The sequence below is a fragment of the Pelecanus crispus genome, chromosome 2 (assembly GCF_030463565.1).
Source record: "Pelecanus crispus isolate bPelCri1 chromosome 2, bPelCri1.pri, whole genome shotgun sequence".
Classification (NCBI taxonomy): domain Eukaryota; kingdom Metazoa; phylum Chordata; class Aves; order Pelecaniformes; family Pelecanidae; genus Pelecanus; species Pelecanus crispus.
The window spans coordinates 131,851,005-131,868,980 of record NC_134644.1 but is presented as its reverse complement, the minus strand read 5'-3'; the positions used below and the strand labels follow the sequence as shown (position 1 = coordinate 131,868,980).

Here is a 17,976-nt window from a genome sequence, read left to right as displayed (position 1 = left end):
TAAATGTTCTGGATCTGCATAAGTTGAACAGTTTTTAATGAGATAAAATCTTAGCCTGAGATTAAGTAATTGCACTATCTTTCTCAATTAGAATTGTCAGCATTTGTACTACACAAAAGAAAAGGACTGAAAAAATCAAGTAAAACTTTGCTGTATGAGACATTATGTTTCCAATAGGTGCTGCTGGGATGTGGGGTAAACGGTATATGAATAAAATGCATCAGAAAGGTTTTTTTGTATGATTAAACAGTATAGACAGGTCTGTCTTTTTTGAGGATTTATTCATCTGCCCCCTTTTTTTTTTTTAATTAAACAGGAGATGATAGGTGGAAATGAATCCTGTGCTGCAGGACCAATACCTATGTCCTACTTAACCTGCCTGACTTACATTCTGGGAGAATGGACTGGCGTGGAGCATATTGAAGATTATCTGAGTTATGCAGTCTACCTTTTCTGGGTGCTTTTTCCACTTGCAGTAGTTTTTCTACTTCCAGGAGTTCTCATCATCCTCTTCTACACTTCCATTCTCCTTCTTCATGTTTATAAAAGGAAGAATGAACTAAAGGAAGCTTATTCCAATGATTTTTGGGGTGGTGCAAAACAAATGTTGGCTACTCTATGGGATGGACATGGAAGAATATGGCATGGTAAGCGACATCTGACTTCTCATTAAAAATTGCTGAAGCTCTTATTCCTGGTTTACCTTTCAGGATTATCAATATAGATATGATTCTTGCTGCTGTGGCATGAGATCTAAAATTCAGGCCCATTTTTTTTCCATTTTATCAATGACTGACAGTGGTGCTTAGGAGAAAAAAAGCCATTGAGACTTTTTTGGATGTAAAACGTTTTGTCTTATGCATTTATTCCTTTGCTGCTACAAAATGAGATCTTGTACCCAGTTGAATGTAGACACAATTTTAAAATTTTTTTTTCTTTTTTACTTTTTATAACTACTCCTGGATTTCCTTGTTCCAGGAGGACCTGAAATGATTGTTATGTTAAAAATTAGATCAATTAACTGTATTATTTCAGAATCAATATGTGAACACTGGAAGTTAAATGCCAGTTCCCTGATAGCTAGTATGTCAGCACATGTTAGCATAATTTAATTGCACTTAACCAGTCTTCTACATATAATGCCAAATGATGGCTAAGAGGAGCACTTAGTGTCAGTTCGCTCGCTAGTTGCTTCTTCAAATTGACTTTAGAGCCCAAAACTGTTACAGAACCCTATTTTTTATTTTCTTTCTATGTATTTTTGGCAACTACTTTCTGCTAGAATGTCAAAACTAAGGGCTCTGTTCCTTGTCCTTTTACTATTATTTCTTTTATAAAGACAGACTTAATAAACGATTTGGCTTTTATTGCTAACGAAATGGTAAGCCTCTCTCAGAACCATTCAGTCTAGATGCAGCTAAAGGAAAAAGAGATGTTTAAGAGCAATTTACATAAATAACAAATCCTTCTTGAAAATCATCTCTATTTGTTCTCTAGTCAAAGGGAAGCGGGTGTTCAAGGCATTGATAACCAGATGGTGCAGTGGCTATATCAGATAGGCTTTGTAAGACTAAGATGTAACTTTCAAATCTAGGAAAGTACACTAGATTGAAATCAACAGCTACATCAAAGAGCTTAAAATGCTCACTTCACAATAAAAAGCTATTTACTTTTTTTCATAAGAAAATGATTTTTAAGGCCTTGGCTCTTTTCATCTTTAGTAACTTTTTCTTTTTATAAGGTCTAACTTTTTATTTGTGCAGAAAAGATTCTTATCCAGTCCCTCATTCACAGTTGTGACTTTTTTCTGCCCTGGCAGCTGCTTCCATGTTCTCTGTACACTTGTCTTGCTAAAGAATGAAATGTTTTGTGATCATTTTTTTCCCCCACTTGATTAATCAATATATCATAGGAAGAACTTTTCACCCTGAAATCTTACAGCATCAGAAAAAAAACCAACCCAAAAACCAACCCCACAAACAGAAAGCCCCAAACCAAAACCCTTGTAACTTTGATACTTGTAACTTTACATATGTTATGCAAATGCTAGATGCAGGTATCATTCTGGTTATGATCAGCTGGCATGAAGCAGAGTTAGTGGTCACTTGGGATGCTACAGATGATATGCTTGCAATATGTTGCAGCCCCACAGGTATAGAAAGTAAAATAGAGGGAGAAGAGACAAGAGTACCTTCAGAATTTAAAAAAAAATTAATGAAATGGGAATTGCAGACCTGACTAACTTTGGAAGAAGTGACAGGCTTTGGGTTGGGGGTTTTTTGTTTGTTTTAAAAAAAAAAAAAAAAAGCAAACAAGATACTGTAACAGTACTGCTCAGTATTAACTGAATGTGTTCTATACTGATGTGTTTTGATATTTTGTGTTAACTGAATATATTCTGCACTGTTAACTTAATTAGAAATGTAAGTTCAGTAAGAAACTTGTGTGTGTTTATGTTTCAATTAAGCATATAAAACCCCAAATAGCTTTTAGTACTTTAGTACTTAATGATGGAAAAATGGAGCAAGTATAACTCTGAGGGAAATAACAAAGATGAGTTCCATACCCTGGAGTAAAAGGAGACATGTAAATGGATGTTGTCATGTCAAATCTTAAACGATTACTGGTGGCAATAAACTTTGAAAGGTGAATAATAGCTTGAAAGAATTGTGTTTCACCACCCCTATCCAATCCTTATTTTGATTTCTCTTGAATGATTCATTCAGAGGACTGTGCAGCCTTGAAGACAGTGAACAGAAAAAATAAGGAAAAATGATATCGTTCAAGACAGTGAGACTGGGTGTTTTGTTTTCAGTTTTTTTTGTTGTTCTTCTTTCTTTAAATGTGGCTCTTCTGCTTTAAATGAAACTTGTATTTCCTGTGGAAGCAACTTAGTAAATACTGCAAGTAACCTCTTGACTTTTTAGCAGTCACTTTGCTCTTACCACTTCTCAATAGCTATTGGTTTGTTTGCCAACTTGCCACAAGTTGGGATAGAATTGTATCAGACTTTGACATCTGTTATGCCTTTAACTCCTAACAGGTTATGAGCTTCATGGTGCCAAAAATATTCCTGAAGGACCAGGGCTTATTGTGTTTTATCATGGACCTACTCCTGCTGACTATGTCTATTTCATGGCTAGATTTTTTATACAGAGGAAGAGAATCTGCCACGTAGTAGCTGATCATTTCGTCTTTAGATTACCAGGTAAGATACTTCATTATAAACAATCAGTTTGAGAACTGTAATTTTTTATTTGTTACAGTGTAATTAATAAAAATTAATTAAAACACAGGAACACAGCTGTCAGAACAGACATTCAGACAAATTTAGTGAAAGCATTGAAGAACAGCTGTCTCTAACATGTTCTTTACAAACCAGAATGAGTTTATGAGACTGGCCCATGCAAGGATGGGTCAGACTGCTGGGTGGGCAACACATTCTGATGACTCTAGGGTGTTCAGAAACAAAGAGAAGGAGATCATAGGAGAAACAGTTGTCTCTTTACTGGGTAGCAAAGACTTCAATAAGATGTTTCTTTTTTTATTACTATAGGCAGAATGAGTGGTGTAACCTGACTACGAAATAAACTGGAAGCAATGCCCTTAAAGTTGATAATATTAGTCTGGGGAGACAATATATGTTCGTATCCCACCCAGTTGAGTATGGTGGGCAGTGGAGCCTGTCCCCAGGAAGACTGTTTCAAGTAGAATCTGTTTTGAAGGAAAGCTGTAAAAGTGTACAACAAGTTTGTGTGAAACACGAGGTGAAGCATGAAGCAAATTCAAAATATGTTTAGGGCAAGATTTTGGCTGTACAGCCTAGTGAAAAACACTGCTGACTGGTGACATTATTTATGTGAGGGGTTTGGTTTTTGTGTGCGTGAAATACAGTAGTACCCAGTTCTTTTTCCAAGTTCAGCTTGTGACTAAAAACCTCGTAATTCATTTTGTGGATTTACAGGAGTGTTTTGTAGTGTACTGATGCTTTTAGTGGAAACAACTCATAGCACAAAACTGTCCTTTTGCCAGTATAGTTTTATTTCAACCTTAATCCCTGAAAACTGAACTTTTTCATACTGATAACAGCATGGCTTTGCCTCTACAACCGCTTTTGCCAACTGACTAGGATTTGTCAGTTGATTGCTTTAGCATACAGCTGACTAACGTAACCTATTTTGTAATTTAGATTTGGCTCCATATTATATCTTTTAATACTTATGCAGAGTTGTTTATCAGATGGGACATTATTTTGTTTTTCTCCATTTCTGCTTTAAAATAAGTTTCTAAGTATGAGTATAGTTACGAGTCCCCCAGATATCATTTAGTAGCATCGCAGAGACATCTGGCTGGATGACTGGTCTGGAAGGACTGGGTTCAGCAGTAGTGTCTAGCTAACAGCTGGTTTCTGTAGGCATTCCTCAGGGATTGATACTGGGACCAGTGCTGCTTAATGTTTTTATTGCGCACCTAGATGAGGGGTTGGAGTGTGCTCACAGGAAGTTCACTGATGATACCAAACTGAGGGAGCAGTTGATACACTGGGGGTTAGAGCTGGTATTCAGAGTATCTTCACAGAAATGAACTGGCAGAAACATCATGAAGTTTAGCAAAAGCAAATGTGAAGTTGTGCATCTGGGACGGAACAATCCAGTGTGACAGCACCCTGGGTAGAAGGTAGCTTTGCAGGAAAGGACTTTGGCATTCTAGTGGACAGCAAGTCGAACGTGAGTTAGGAGCATGCCCTTGCAGCAAAGAAGATGAACTGCACACTGAGTTTCTTTTAGCATGAGTGTAGCCAGCAGGTTGAGTGAAGAGGTTTTTTTCCCTTGTCTTGGCACCTGTGCAAGCACGTCTCACAATGCGGTGTCCAGTACAAGACAGATTTTGACACACTAAAGTGTGTTCAGTGGATGATGGGGGGCTGGAGCACACAATGTATGAGGAGAGGCTGAGAGAACTGGATTTGTTTGGTCTGTACCAGATAAGGGTGGGGGAAGGCATTACTGCTGTCTTTGGTGACCTAACGGAAGGGTGCAGAGAAGAGAGAGTGAGACTCTTCTCATAGGTGCACAGTGATAGAATGAGAAGCAACAGAGACAAGTTGCAAGACATGACATTTTGATTAGATGTGTGGAAAGGTATTTTACCATGAGGGTGATCAGACACCTGAACGGATTGCTTAGACAAGTTGGGGAATCTCCGTCCCTGGAGACTTTCAAAACTGTTGGGTGAGGCCCTGAGCAGCCTGATCTAGTTGGACCTGCTTTGAGTGGGAGGTTGGACTAGATGACCTTGAGAGGTCCCTTCCAACCTACATAATTCTCTGGTTCTGTGAATGAATTAAGGCTGTTCAGGGGAGACAAGCTCAAAGAGCCAAGACAATGTTCTGGATTGTGTTTCAAAATCTGCACAATAATCTATGACTGGCAACCCAGATAGATGCCGCTTCTCTTGTGAATCAAACCAGAAAGACTGCCATAATTTTACGCTAGTACTAAGACTGCCTGATCTTGATTAAGTCTTCAGATTAAATTGGATGCGTTTTCAGAAGATGTTTTAGTTAACCAAAAGTTATTATGCTCAATGCAGGAGAAATGGGGGGGTCAGGTGGGGGGTGGGTTTGGGGAGTCTGTAGGCTGTTAGACACACTTGGATTAGATGATTTAATGATCCTTCTGTTTTTATGATTATTGAATCTCCTATGAATAGCTGTGAGGACTGGCTTGTCCCATGAATCCGAATCTCAGGTCCATGCTAGTATGCAATTGCCTATATGCAGTCTCATTGCATCCTATGCATTGGGCACTGCTGTCCTGAATTAACTACAATTAACTGGTTGTGTTTGTAAAACATTGCTGTGCCTCCAAAGGGATGCATGAACCTGCAAGGAGTCCAGCATGCCTCTCCCTACTGCTTAGTCTTGGACAATACAGCTTGGTAACTTATGGAAGGGAATCTAACCTAACAGGAGATCTATAGGTATCTGGAGATTCCTGTTGAACATAGCCTAATGCATTTTTCTTTCACGTTGATGTAAAAGGAAATTATTTCATTGTCTCAATTTATACTGTATCAGTGCTGTGTATGCTTCTGTTGCTTACATTTTGGGGCAGAAGGATATGAAATATGGTCCTGCAGCTTCTTTTTTTCCTTTTTCTTTTAGATACTGGAGGTTAGTCACAGAAAAAAACCCATTCCAATGGTTTCTGGTTCTTTTAGATTCTTAGCTTTGTAATGCTTAGGAGTTAAGAGAAAATCTTTTCCCAAAGAGTGCAGTGAGGACTGAGATTTCGCTTGTGTTCTTCTCCATCACCCTCTCCTATAGTATGGGCCATGTCTGCTTCCTAGACTCACCTGGGACCCCTCTTTAAAAGGTTGCCTGCTATTTTAGGGATCTAAGACAGTCCCTCTCCTGTAATGTGCCAGAGGAAAGGAGCTGTGGCTTCTTGTCTGTTACATACACAAGGTGTTGCAAAGTGTCTTGTGGACTGGATGTTCTGCAGATAACCATGCACATGTACCTACAATTGTGGAAGATTGGGTTCAGTGGTCTAAATGATTCCTCTCTCTCTGTGTCCTAAAGGTCAACCATAGAAGAATGATGACATCCTTGCCATCTTGCTACCAGGTAGCTGATGGCCCCTATATTACAGTCACTGGGGCTAAGTTAGAGAAATGTATATAGTGCACTTATTGAGATGAGTGTTAAATGCATTACTGTGTACTCTCCAAAGGGTTTTCATACATCGGTGCGGACACAATGTTGTGGAAAATAGCAGAAGAGTGTGCTGGGGCAAAGGGCAGAGTCCAGGTTAAACTGTGGATTAAAATTAATTTTGGACTTCTTGGTGTTTGGGAAAAATAGCATCCCTTCATGCTCTGGAAGGCTGAACATCTGTGTTTAGATAGTTTGGAGAGTTGTTTTGTTGTTTAAAGTAGAAAACCAGATTCTTGGTCACTTTCATGCAACAGCCAGGTACTACCCCAGTATTTCTTCTGACTCCATGATGACCTTTGCATTGGGCACAGAGTACCCTGGCTGCCCCTTTAGGGCCACTGCCCTAGCTCCTGTTTCTCTGCTGCTCTAATGGAGCTGGTTCTTCCTCTTTGCTACTGGAGCAGAGATATTGGTGGTAATGTATGATCTGCTGGCTAGGCTGTGAGGTACAGCTCAGAATGTAAGGTATATACTAAAAGTCAAGGGGGGAAATACAGCTGAGAAAGACTTGAAACCCCACCCCACCACTATTCTGTATTACAAATTTTTGCCTGTATTCTGTCTATATTCTCTTCTTTTTTCTGACCTATGAACTGGACAGACTCATGGTGTTGCTCTATCACCTCCCCTGCCCCTTCCCCAGCATCTCCAATGCAGAAAGGAGAACTATCTTTGCAGCTTCTGCTTCCTTGGAGTCTCTTGCCTTGCTTGGCTCAACGCTTCTCATGACTGTTTTGTCTCTCTCCTGAACTCACTGACTGAAGGAGCTTAAGAGACAGGCAGCTTCCTACCACCCAGTACATTCCAGAGAGCTTTAATTAGTTTGGGAATGTAAAACGTTGTAAAAACCAGCTATTGAAGATCCCACAAACAAAGCACCTGAGAGAAATTAAATTACTTTAGGAAAACTCTATTTCGGGTGTCCTCTGTGCAAATGCTACTAGATGAAGACTGCTAGCGTCATCAGCAGTGTGTGAGGCAGGCACAGCAGAATATGAGTGGGTGTAATGCAGCTTGTGTTCTGTTGTCATGTTTACAGACAGATCCCGATTGTGTATAGGTATAAATCAGGAGTAATTATACTCACACCAACTACAAAGACTAGTCAGAGATCAGAGTATAGTTAAGAATAAAGTAATGACATGCTGCCTCATGCTCTCCTTCCCAAGCCTTTAGTTTATGCGGGCTGTAAGAGGAGACAGATCTCTGTCTTCTTAACTATAGTTGGACTCTTCTTCAGTGTGTGTGTGTGTATGTGACAAATGTGTGTTCATAGTAACAACTATTAATTTGTTAATCTGAGGTTAAAAAAAATGAAGATCTGTTATTCAGGGGCAAACTCGACTAGATCATTTCTGTGTCCTTGTCTATGATAAGGTTGTTTGCCTCAGTGGGAAACTTCAAGAAAGAGAAGTAATCTTTCCCATACTGCTCAGTCATCTAAAGTTCCCATTTTGGTACTCAGTACTCATAATAAATACTGTATAAATTTAAAATTCATTGAACCAAGTGAACATGACTGATTTCCTGCAAACAGAGGTTTATGCTAGTTATGTTCTTTTACACTAGACTAGTTGTCTAAATTGATCAGTTGTGTACCCATTTGATGCTTGTAAGCAAATTTTTGATGTTCTGCTGTTTCTTGAAGAGTAGGGTCAGTATGACATTTCAAATTCAAGATGATGTGAGGAGTTTATGTGATTGTACAGTTAAAAACTTCAGTAAATGAAAAGTCTTAACTTAAGATGAATATACCCAATCCAGGTGTGCCAGATGCCTCTTTGCATGGAAGGCCATCTGGGTACTCACAGACTGAACCAGGGAGTCAATTCCTGCACTGATCTGTAACGCAGAGAATGCTGCATTTTCCTTGTCATTCGCCTTCTTGTGCATAGACTGCTAAGTTGACAACAAAAAACCACAACAATTTGCTGGTATTTTGTCTTGTTGCACTTTATTAGGACTGTGCTACATTTGAAAAGTAGAGCTTGGGCAAGGAGCCGGTGCCCTGGAGCCAACTTTCCAATTCCTTTGAAGGGACACATGAAAGATGTCGCAGAAGTGCTTGCCAGTTTTTTCCAGTTTAGTCCTGATTGTGAGATAGCACCTGACTTTACTATGACAAAAAGCCACTGAAAACCCTAAATCTTCAACTTTTAGACCAAAATTTATAAGCAGGACTTCAGTCCCTCGAGTAACATCTCTGATTTGGGGTTACAGGTTGTTAGGCAAGTAAGTTTTAGCCATTGTGTTCTGTGTTAGGAATCTGTACTCAATGGTAGTATGAATTAACATTTTCTGAATTAATATTATCTTACCCTACAGGTTTTAAAATATTACTTGATGTATCTGGATGTATACATGGACCAAAAGAAGAATGTGTCAGTGCTCTGAAGAAGGGCTATCTGATAGCCATTGCCCCAGGTGGACTTCGGGAGGCACTCTTCAGTGATGAATTCTATACTATTATCTGGGGTGATCGGAAGGGCTTTGCTCAGGTGGCCATTGATGCAAAAGTGGTGAGTATGACAATCACAGAAGAGAAGCAAAGAATGCTAACTTGTTAGTACTGTCTTCCAGGGAAAGCTGTTTTGATTATTATATTTTATATATATAATTATATATATAAATATATATATATAATTCATTTTTATTTATATATATATTATAAGTATTATAAGTATTTGGTGTTACATTGCTGAGTGTCATGAGTGTGGTCTGCTTGCTCTCATGACTACATTTCAAGACTCTTTTTGTTGCTTTTGATAAGGTGGCTTTGGAGTCAGCTAAGAATAGTGTGGTCAGGAAATCCAGAGTTTAAAAGAATGAGAGATTAAATCCAGGACGGTTTCTACATTACAAGCCTGTGCTGTTTTACACGTACCTGGTCAGGATTGTGATGGCTTAACCCCTGACCAGAACAGTTGGGAAGGAACCATACATCAACATTTCTGTTTCCAGTATCGATGAAGTATAGACTCACTGGCACTGTGTACTGTATTGGCATTTTATGATAGTAAGGGATGTCTAGGGCATACAGCAGCAGCAGGACATGCTGTTCACTAGTGTGAACTGTCTCTTCAATTCTAATACCTAGCATTGTGCTTGGTCAGCAGGCAGATAATTATTCATATGGGACCAACTGTGAAAGGCACATAAATGTATAATATATTTGATTTGTAACTATTTTAATAATAATTTCAGAGTCCCTCTCATTCTATATTTGTACTTGAAAGATGTGTGCATATGTCCGTAGGTCTGCATGTACCTAATTTGAAAGTAAGTCTCACACCAAGGGTTTTATATTTAGGTACGTCAAAGAGACTAGTTAAATCTCTGGATTTTATACAGAAATGGAATACTTTTAAGACCCAATTTTAAGCATGTGACACTTTTTCTCAGGAGGAAAATAACACTGTTTAAACAGGATATTTTCAACAGATTTAGATTTTACTAATGTATTGTAATAGCATATGAAAGACCATACTTGGGATTCAGCTATGATTGTACTAGTTATATTTATTTTATTGAATGTGTGTTGAATTCCCTTTTGCACTCACACAGGTCTTGCACCTTCATCCCCCCCAAAAAAAAACCTGAGAGATGCAGTAGAATAGGAACAGTGTCGGAGGCAGGCTGAAAGTGGGGAAAATATCTTTATTTAGATCAAAGATGAACTTTAAGTCACCTCTGATCATGAGCATAACTCCTCATGGAAAGAAAAATGTGTCTAAAACATCAGAAAAATGTTTCTAAAACTGGGACCTTCAGCTTCTTGAAGTTGTCTTATTTCAGCAGTTTGTTTGCCAGAATTTTTGTCACATAAACCAACTTGGTACATAGAAAACTCTCTACCTCTATGTCAAAAGTAAGATGTTCCATGTAAGATGGCCCTAGAATAAAGAATTTTGTTACCATTCAGTTTAGGCAACTGCACTTCTTTTGTTCTTTATAGTTGCATTGGATTATTTACAGACTTCCCCCCTCCAACCCCCCCGTCCCCCAACTTGATACCTGTCTGCAAAGTCTTATTTACTAGCTCATCTCCATGCTTGTTTAAAAAAGTTTGAAAGAATCTGAATGTTTGAAAATTCCATAAAGAGTTCTGTATTTCTGATGATGCTATATACAGTGAGTACATACTATAAAATGATATTAAAAAACTTCATGTAGTACTAAACTCCACCCCAGTTCTTGTAAATCTTGATAGCTGTTTGCAAGTTCAAACACAGCGATAAAAACTTGAAATACTCAACACTATTCCAAATATTCATCAGCAGAAATAAATCATGGACATGTATTGAATATGACACATCATGTGTGAAGCAGTACAGTCAGCATAGCAGAGATGAATCGGACAAGTTTAGGGTCCCAATCCTGTGAATTCTTCCCTTTGAGTATAACTACAAATTAGGTAAGAGGTTTAACCACTTAAGTCACAACTGTGCAAACACTGCTAGACAAGGGGAGGCCTAAATGCTCCATAGGTTCTGAAATCCTGGAGTGCCTTGAGAAAATGGACTTGCTGAAACAGCGACTCACTGAAATCTCATGGTATTCTTCAGCTTGAAACCTCATGGCAAAAGGTTGCAGGAGACCTTAAGAATTCTTGTTTTGCTCTCTATATGTCCTTGTCTGAGAAACACTTCTGAAATTAATTTGCTTGTTGGGTTTAAGTGAGGTAGAAGTTTCTTAGGTAGTGCTATCTTCATTAAATTCTTAATTATTTTTTTTCCCTCCTAGCCCATCATTCCTATGTTTACACAAAATGTTCGAGAAGGCGTTAGGACATTAGGAGGAATAAGTAAGATATTTTCTATTTTTTTTGTAGTTTATTTTTCCATATATGTTTAGCCTATCTCTGTAGAAATAATCCCCGTATAAATTTGACACAACCTTGTTTCTGGAGGTTTGCTTTCTGGTAGGGTTCAGAGATGTTATTAGGATTTAATATCAACATTAGATATGGTGTTGGCTCATCTAAGTTACTCTCCACATAACAGTGTGCCTTCACAGAAGCAGCAGAAGAAAGGAAAAAGGAGCCAGAAAAAGGCAAATAGATTTAGAGCACTTTTTTTTCTCTGCTTACATCTGCTAGGCCAACTCTAGGTTTTCTGCTGTCTGTTAAGAAGCAAAGCAAACAGGGGTTTGCAACTGACACGTAATTTCTTCAAATGTCCTCCTAAAGCTCTGTGCTTACACCTCTACCTGAACTTAAACTTTGAATGGTTTGGAATACATTTAATCTGTAGTTGGTTTACTATTCAGCGCTAGACCTGTGGTTCCTCAAAAAAACCTTGCATTTGCCTGCTCTCTGTTCTCCTCTCTATGGGACTTCCAGCCAGCACACAAACAGATGGGTACATGTCTGAAGGGTCCACCTCTGGGATGATTAGATGCCACATCTCTGCTGATCTGCTAGTGTTATATAGTTATATAGTGTTTTGTAATCTCCAACTTACTATCTAGCAGAAAGGGCCTGAACAGTCTCCTTCACGCCACATGTTCTGCCTCAAGTATGGCATTGTCATCTTCATCAGAGGACTGCAGGGCAAAACAGTTCTGTTTCTCTCCCCCTCTAATTAAAAGCTATATATTGCATGGAGAAAGCAAGTCATCAGATGTAGATGCACAGAATAATTCACACATTCGTGAGGTTGTACAAAAAACCCCAGCAATTAATTGTTACTGTGTTCAGGAGAATCTTCCCAAACAAGCAGAAATTGAAGCCAAAATCATTCATGCTATTTGTGCTACTTGTATTCTACAGCAGAGGTGCTAGAGGAGTTGAATTCTGTTGATTGCTGGAGGTGTTACTCCAGTTTCAGTAGTTTTGGAATATTCTTTGTCCTTCTAGGTTGCATACAGAAAATTCCACATCTTGGTCAGTAAGGATTTTCCTATGCCAACACCTCAGTTAAAGGAATTTCTTGTCTAAAATTGAGAGAGAGAGTATTAGCGCCCATTCTGCAAGGAATCTGTTCTGGGTGCATTTGGGCTAGATGCTTACAAGGTGGCCTGTGGAGAAGAAGATGTGTCCTCTTAGAGCTAATTGAAATACCTTTTTTTTTCTTTCTTTCTTTTTATATTGTTTCACTGCAACCAGTGTGTGATCTGACAGACCAATTCAGTGTTTTAGCATGACTGGCCTTTAGGCAGATAAGACCATTTCTGATCCTCTGGACCTCAGCGGGAGTGAACAGAACAGTCTTTCAATACTAGTTTCTTATGCTAACCTGTAAAATTAACTGAACTGTAACCTGTATTGTGTAGCATTCCCTTCCTCTCCACAGAGGTAGCTACTGGATCTTTCTCCTCTTCTTCCTTCTCTTTGCAGCTACTCTTTGGAGGAGAGATTTCACACCAAGTTAGGGTGGAAACAAGTCTGCGGTAGCATTAACACAGCTTTTAGGAAATGAAAGTCAAGGGTAGAATGGCACTTGAGATGACACATTGTTTGAGAATCTGGGTCAGGGGCTGGATTGCTTGACGGACTGTCATGACGGAGTGCTTTAAATAGTGTAAGGAATCACCATCAAAGGTATTAGGAAAAGTGGTTTTAATATGATGTTGTAAGTTTTAAGACATACTGGGGAAAAAAATATTACAGAATAATCTCAGTCTCTCTGTCTTCCCCCCCACCCTCCCCTTTCTTCCCCACGGTCCCCTTTCCTTCTTCTGCTTTTTCCCTTCCCCCTAATTTTTTTCACATCAGAAATACTTAGGTCACTATATGAACGTGTTAGATTGCCCGTAGTTCCTCTGTACGGTGGGTTTCCAGTCAAGCTTCGTACATTTATCGGAGAACCCATTCCATACGAACCAAATATAACTGCTGAGGAGCTAACTGAGAAGGTAAGATAGATATGCTTGTATATATTTAAAATATTGACTGTTCTGATAGAAAACACTGGAATATTCTTGTCAAGTGATTTCTGCCTTGGAGCTAGTTATAGGAGGTGGTGGAATCATAGTAAACTTTAGGCTTCCTTAACTCTGAATGCCCTTCTTAAATGCTATCTTTTTATTACTACGCCTTGTAGATGTTCTAGGCCTTTTGAAGTCAATACTGCACCCTGTATTTGCTTCAAGAAACAACTTGTTTTAGGGACTGAAGAAGTTCAGTCAGATAAGACTGCTCTGGGTTGATAAAGATATAAGCACTTCACCCAGAGAATGTGTTCTGGTTCTTGGTCTTTTCAGAAAGATAGTAATGAAGCCTTTCAAATATAGCAAATCTGTGCTCACAAACTGTTGAAATTCCATACAATAAAAAAATAATTTCATTGCTTTGTACAGTGTGTTTCCATTTCTATTTCCACCAACTTCTCACCCAACAAATTAACTTTTGAATATTCCCCTAGTTCAGATTTAGGTGGTTTATAGAAAGGATTGTCAGGTCCTCATGTTCATTCAGTTTATTAATAGATTTCACAGTGCAGAGACATAAACAAGTTAAGTGATGGAGCAGTCAGATGGAGGGGGCCGAAATAACCATTTTTGAAAGCTCCACAGATGGTCACTTTCAGCATTCTGAAAACTTCACTTGAGAGAAAGAGATTTTTCTTCTTGACCATGCAGATGTCAGTTCAGTTGTCTCTCCTCATCTGTTTACTGTCTGATTAGATAGCTGCAAAATGACATCTTAAAGTGTTTATCTGCATTATCTTATGCCCTGGTTATGGAAACCTGATTGTTTCTTTTTGGGGGTTCAGTCTGACAGGACTTCAGAACTGTTGGCTTTCAGGAGAGAATGTGTGTTTAAATGACTTTCAAATGTGCTTTGGCATCTTTCATCTGTGCCAACCCTCACTTGCTTCTGACTTAAGTCCAAATTCTGCTAGATAAGGCCCCTAGAATGTGAATCCCCTAGAATCCTAGTTAGAGTGGTTTTAAGTTGTATCGCCTGTTTCAGGCTATGGCACAGTATGCATTTTCCCATTATATATAGAAAAAAAATGAAGCTCAAATTTTTTACTTAATAGAAATTTTGGATCTGTAGAGACACTTAGGACCTTAGGACCAGACCTATAAAGAGGTGTGGGCAGGAACCTTCTCCCAGGACTTAACAGTTGATCACATACTTCATATAAACAGTGGGAGCTTGTGCCAAGAATCAGTTTTTCCCTTGCTGACCACTGGTTTACAAAGGCAAATAGTTCTCTGTTCTGTCTCAGGCCTTAAGAATTCAGTAGTCTGTGCTTCTCTAGGCAGAATAGGAAGGTTACGGCATGTCCTTACCATAGCTTTTGCATATTGCCCTGGTTTTGAATGTTCTCCATAGAGCTTTTATATAATAAGAATGGCTGCTATTTACTTCTTGGCCTGCTACATTTTTGAGTGAAAGTGAATGCTGCTGTCATATGCAGTATTTTAGGTATGGTCTAAGCATGCTTTACAGGGCCAGCTGCTTTAGGGGACTTAGGTGCAAGGATAATTAACTTTGTGCAAGCCAAATGTGCTGAGACACAATTGTGTTTCCAGTGCTGCTTCTGAGCATGTGTAGAAGCAAAGTTCTTGCATACTGGAAGAGTGTTACTGATGCAAACCTGGCCATAGGCAGAATTTTCTGAATGGCAGTGCAGCACTCAGCACTGACAGGCTTTATAGATCTAGGTCTCTTCATTAATTTACTCCATTGTCATTTTACTATTGTGTATCGCTAATAGAGCTTGTGAACACAGCTACTATAGAGAAAAGATGCTAGTTTGGTCTGTTTCTTGGCAGTGATCCCACAAACACATCCTGTGGGCTTAAATATGGAAAAATAGTATTTTGGATTTGTACTAGTTCTGTGACATTTGAAAGGATGAAAAAGAGCCTAGAACTTGTGTTAATGTATGAACAATATAAAGATGACTTAATCTGACTGAAAACTTTTCTCTTTCCTTACAGACAAAAGCAGCACTCCAAGGTCTAATAGAAAAACATCAGAAAATACCAGGAAATATATTTAGGGCTTTAATGGAACGATTTCAAACAGAAAAGAAAGAAGATTAAGGTCTTCTGAATACACTACTATTTACTTATAATATTCTTAAAGTCATATTTGTAACTTATTCCTTCTTCCAATAATAGGTTTTAAATACTGTCCTAATGATACTGCTGTATAATTTAAGATGTAAGACACTTTCCCTTGTCCTTCCCCCTGTCCAGTATCAAGCTCAGGAACCCAAACTTCAAATCATTCATAACGGGGCAAAGCTTACTTTTTGATAAATGCATTCCTGCCTTGAAAATGGGTTGTTGGTTTTGTTTGGTTTTTTGTTTTGTTGTTTTTTTTTTTTTTTTTTCAAAAATGACACTGCAAGTCTTTATGTACATAGTGGTTTTTTTTGTTTGGTTTTTTTTTTTTTCCTCCTCCCACCCATGGTTGCTCTTTAATCTGAGTCTTACTGTCTTGATCATCATCACTGTAACTAGGTTTTGCAGGCCAGATTAATGCCATGCAGCATTTATGAAAACTTCCCTTAGGTTGTTACTCTTGTGCTGCTGGAAAACAGTCAGCTTTCTGTGGCCTGCAGAATCTCTAGCTATGCCTGCAAAACCTACGGTGGAAAGCGTTTAGTTTTACTACGGTAATCTCGGAAAGAGTTTGCAGCAGTGAAAATTGATTAGAGAACTGCAGTGAGCGGAGGAAGTTTGTTACAGAATCCGCTCCAATGCAGTGAATAAGAACCCTACAGCACAGCTGCTACTCCAAGCCGAGCCATGTTGTATATCTGCCTTTGAGTAGAGAGTTATCTGTATACTTCTCAGTGAATCTGCAAATTCTTGTTTGAAAGAATGAGCCAAGCATGTAAACTTTAAGAAGTGGAAATGAGAATCCTGTTTAGTAACATGAGCTCATAAAGCTTTATTTTGAAGGAAAGAAAAAATTAGTGCAACACTCCTTTTAAAAGAAGTAGTAGTTCTTTTGAAAACCAGGATAAACATTCCCAAATACCCTTTAAATCTAGTGTATGTGTAAACTGTTAAACATCCATATTCTTCAAACACAGTTATTTACATAAGTTATTAAATCAGTTTTGAGAGGGAAATCCTATATACTTTCCTTAAGTGAAAACAATTGAATGAACAGGAAAGAATTGCAGGATTGGGCTTTTGTGCACTTACAGTAAATTATATTATTAATATTGCTTCTGAACTAAAGCCTATGCTTTTATTGTCCAAATAGGAAATATCTGAAACATTTCTTCTGATTGCAAGCAAGTTTAATCTACAGTTCTTAAATTAACATCTGGGAACTCTTCAGTTTTAAGAGGAGGACAAATTCCTTAAGGAAAGACAAAAGCAGTTTTTGCTATATTATGTGGTCTCCTTTCAATATTGTTGGGGTTTGACCTTTTCTTTTAAAGAAAAACAACCAACCAACCAAACAACAACCCCCCCCCCCAACTTTTGAAAGAGCAGTTGTATTCAATTTAGTATCCATTCCTCCCACCATTTAAGCACATGCTTTGCTTTATATTTTTTTTTAAATGTGTAAATTAGTGAGATTACATAAGTGCATGTGGATGATGCCCTATGTTAGAAAAATATCACTTTATGGGAAAGAGTCTATAAATTATGGTTTACAAAAAGCAAAAAGTTTACTTATTTTATGATGTTATTTTATATCAAAAGCATTTTATGTGGTGTTGAATTAAATTTTTTACAGCTTGGGTAAGAATTGTGTTATAGAAAAGCAAATGCCCATTCTGGAGTCTTTTAAAGGCCTTGGGTTTTATTTGAAGGCAAGATTGTGTTCTTTTTAATTTATCGGTATATTTCTAAAAATATTATGTTAACACAGTGTGTCATTAAAAGTGATAATGCCACATTCCCACATTGGAGTATAACTTAAGTATGACCTTGTTTTTACTGTCCATCTCAAGGAAAATGTATGTCAGTCTATATTGTGAAATTCTCAAAGGCAGCTGAACATATTTTGTGTTGAGGTTGCATATATGTAAAAGAAAACTCAGTCTAAAAGGTTCTGTTATACATGAACAGACCTTTGTGATCCGAGATTTTGTAAAATTTATTTTGCTAAACATGTGGGCTGTTTGATGCAGTTTTGTCCCTTTAAGTATTGAAAGATGAGTATAAAAAATGAAGGGCAGTATTGGTACTCTTTAAGTGTTCGTATTTGTGTAGGCCTTTCATATTTATTTCTGTATGTAAAATAATGTATAGAAGACACCTTTCGAATAAAACTGACAACTGGAACAGGCTTCTGAAGTTTTGTGTTGTGTTTGAACTAAATGAAATTA

At 38.1% G+C, this 17,976-nt stretch overlaps 1 protein-coding gene across 2 annotated transcripts; it reads left to right on the top strand.

Moving 5' to 3' along the window:
• The first annotated feature begins 319 nt into the window (after positions 1–319).
• Positions 320–15,989, top strand: LOC104031679 (DGAT1/2-independent enzyme synthesizing storage lipids). Of its 2 annotated transcripts, XM_075704821.1 has the most exons (6): positions 320–647; positions 3,044–3,208; positions 9,047–9,240; positions 11,465–11,525; positions 13,437–13,576; positions 15,617–15,989. In XM_075704821.1, exons 1-6 carry the CDS (start codon positions 320–322, stop codon positions 15,719–15,721), a joined length of 993 nt encoding a protein of 330 aa, XP_075560936.1. In that variant the 3' UTR covers positions 15,722–15,989. The 2 variants fall into 2 exon arrangements, with proteins under 2 accessions (XP_075560936.1, XP_075560938.1); XM_075704823.1 differs by lacking the exons at positions 11,465–11,525; positions 13,437–13,576.
• The last annotated feature ends 1,987 nt before the right edge of the window (positions 15,990–17,976 follow it).

Coding starts and splice junctions, on each gene's coding strand:
- LOC104031679 (XM_075704821.1), top strand. CDS start 320: ATGATAGGTGGAAATGAATCCTGTGCTGCAGGACCAATACCTATGTCC. Junction 648..3,043: donor ACATGGAAGAATATGGCATG/GTAAGCGACATC, acceptor AACTCCTAACAG/GTTATGAGCTTCATGGTGCC. Junction 9,241..11,464: donor TGGCCATTGATGCAAAAGTG/GTGAGTATGACA, acceptor TTTCCCTCCTAG/CCCATCATTCCTATGTTTAC.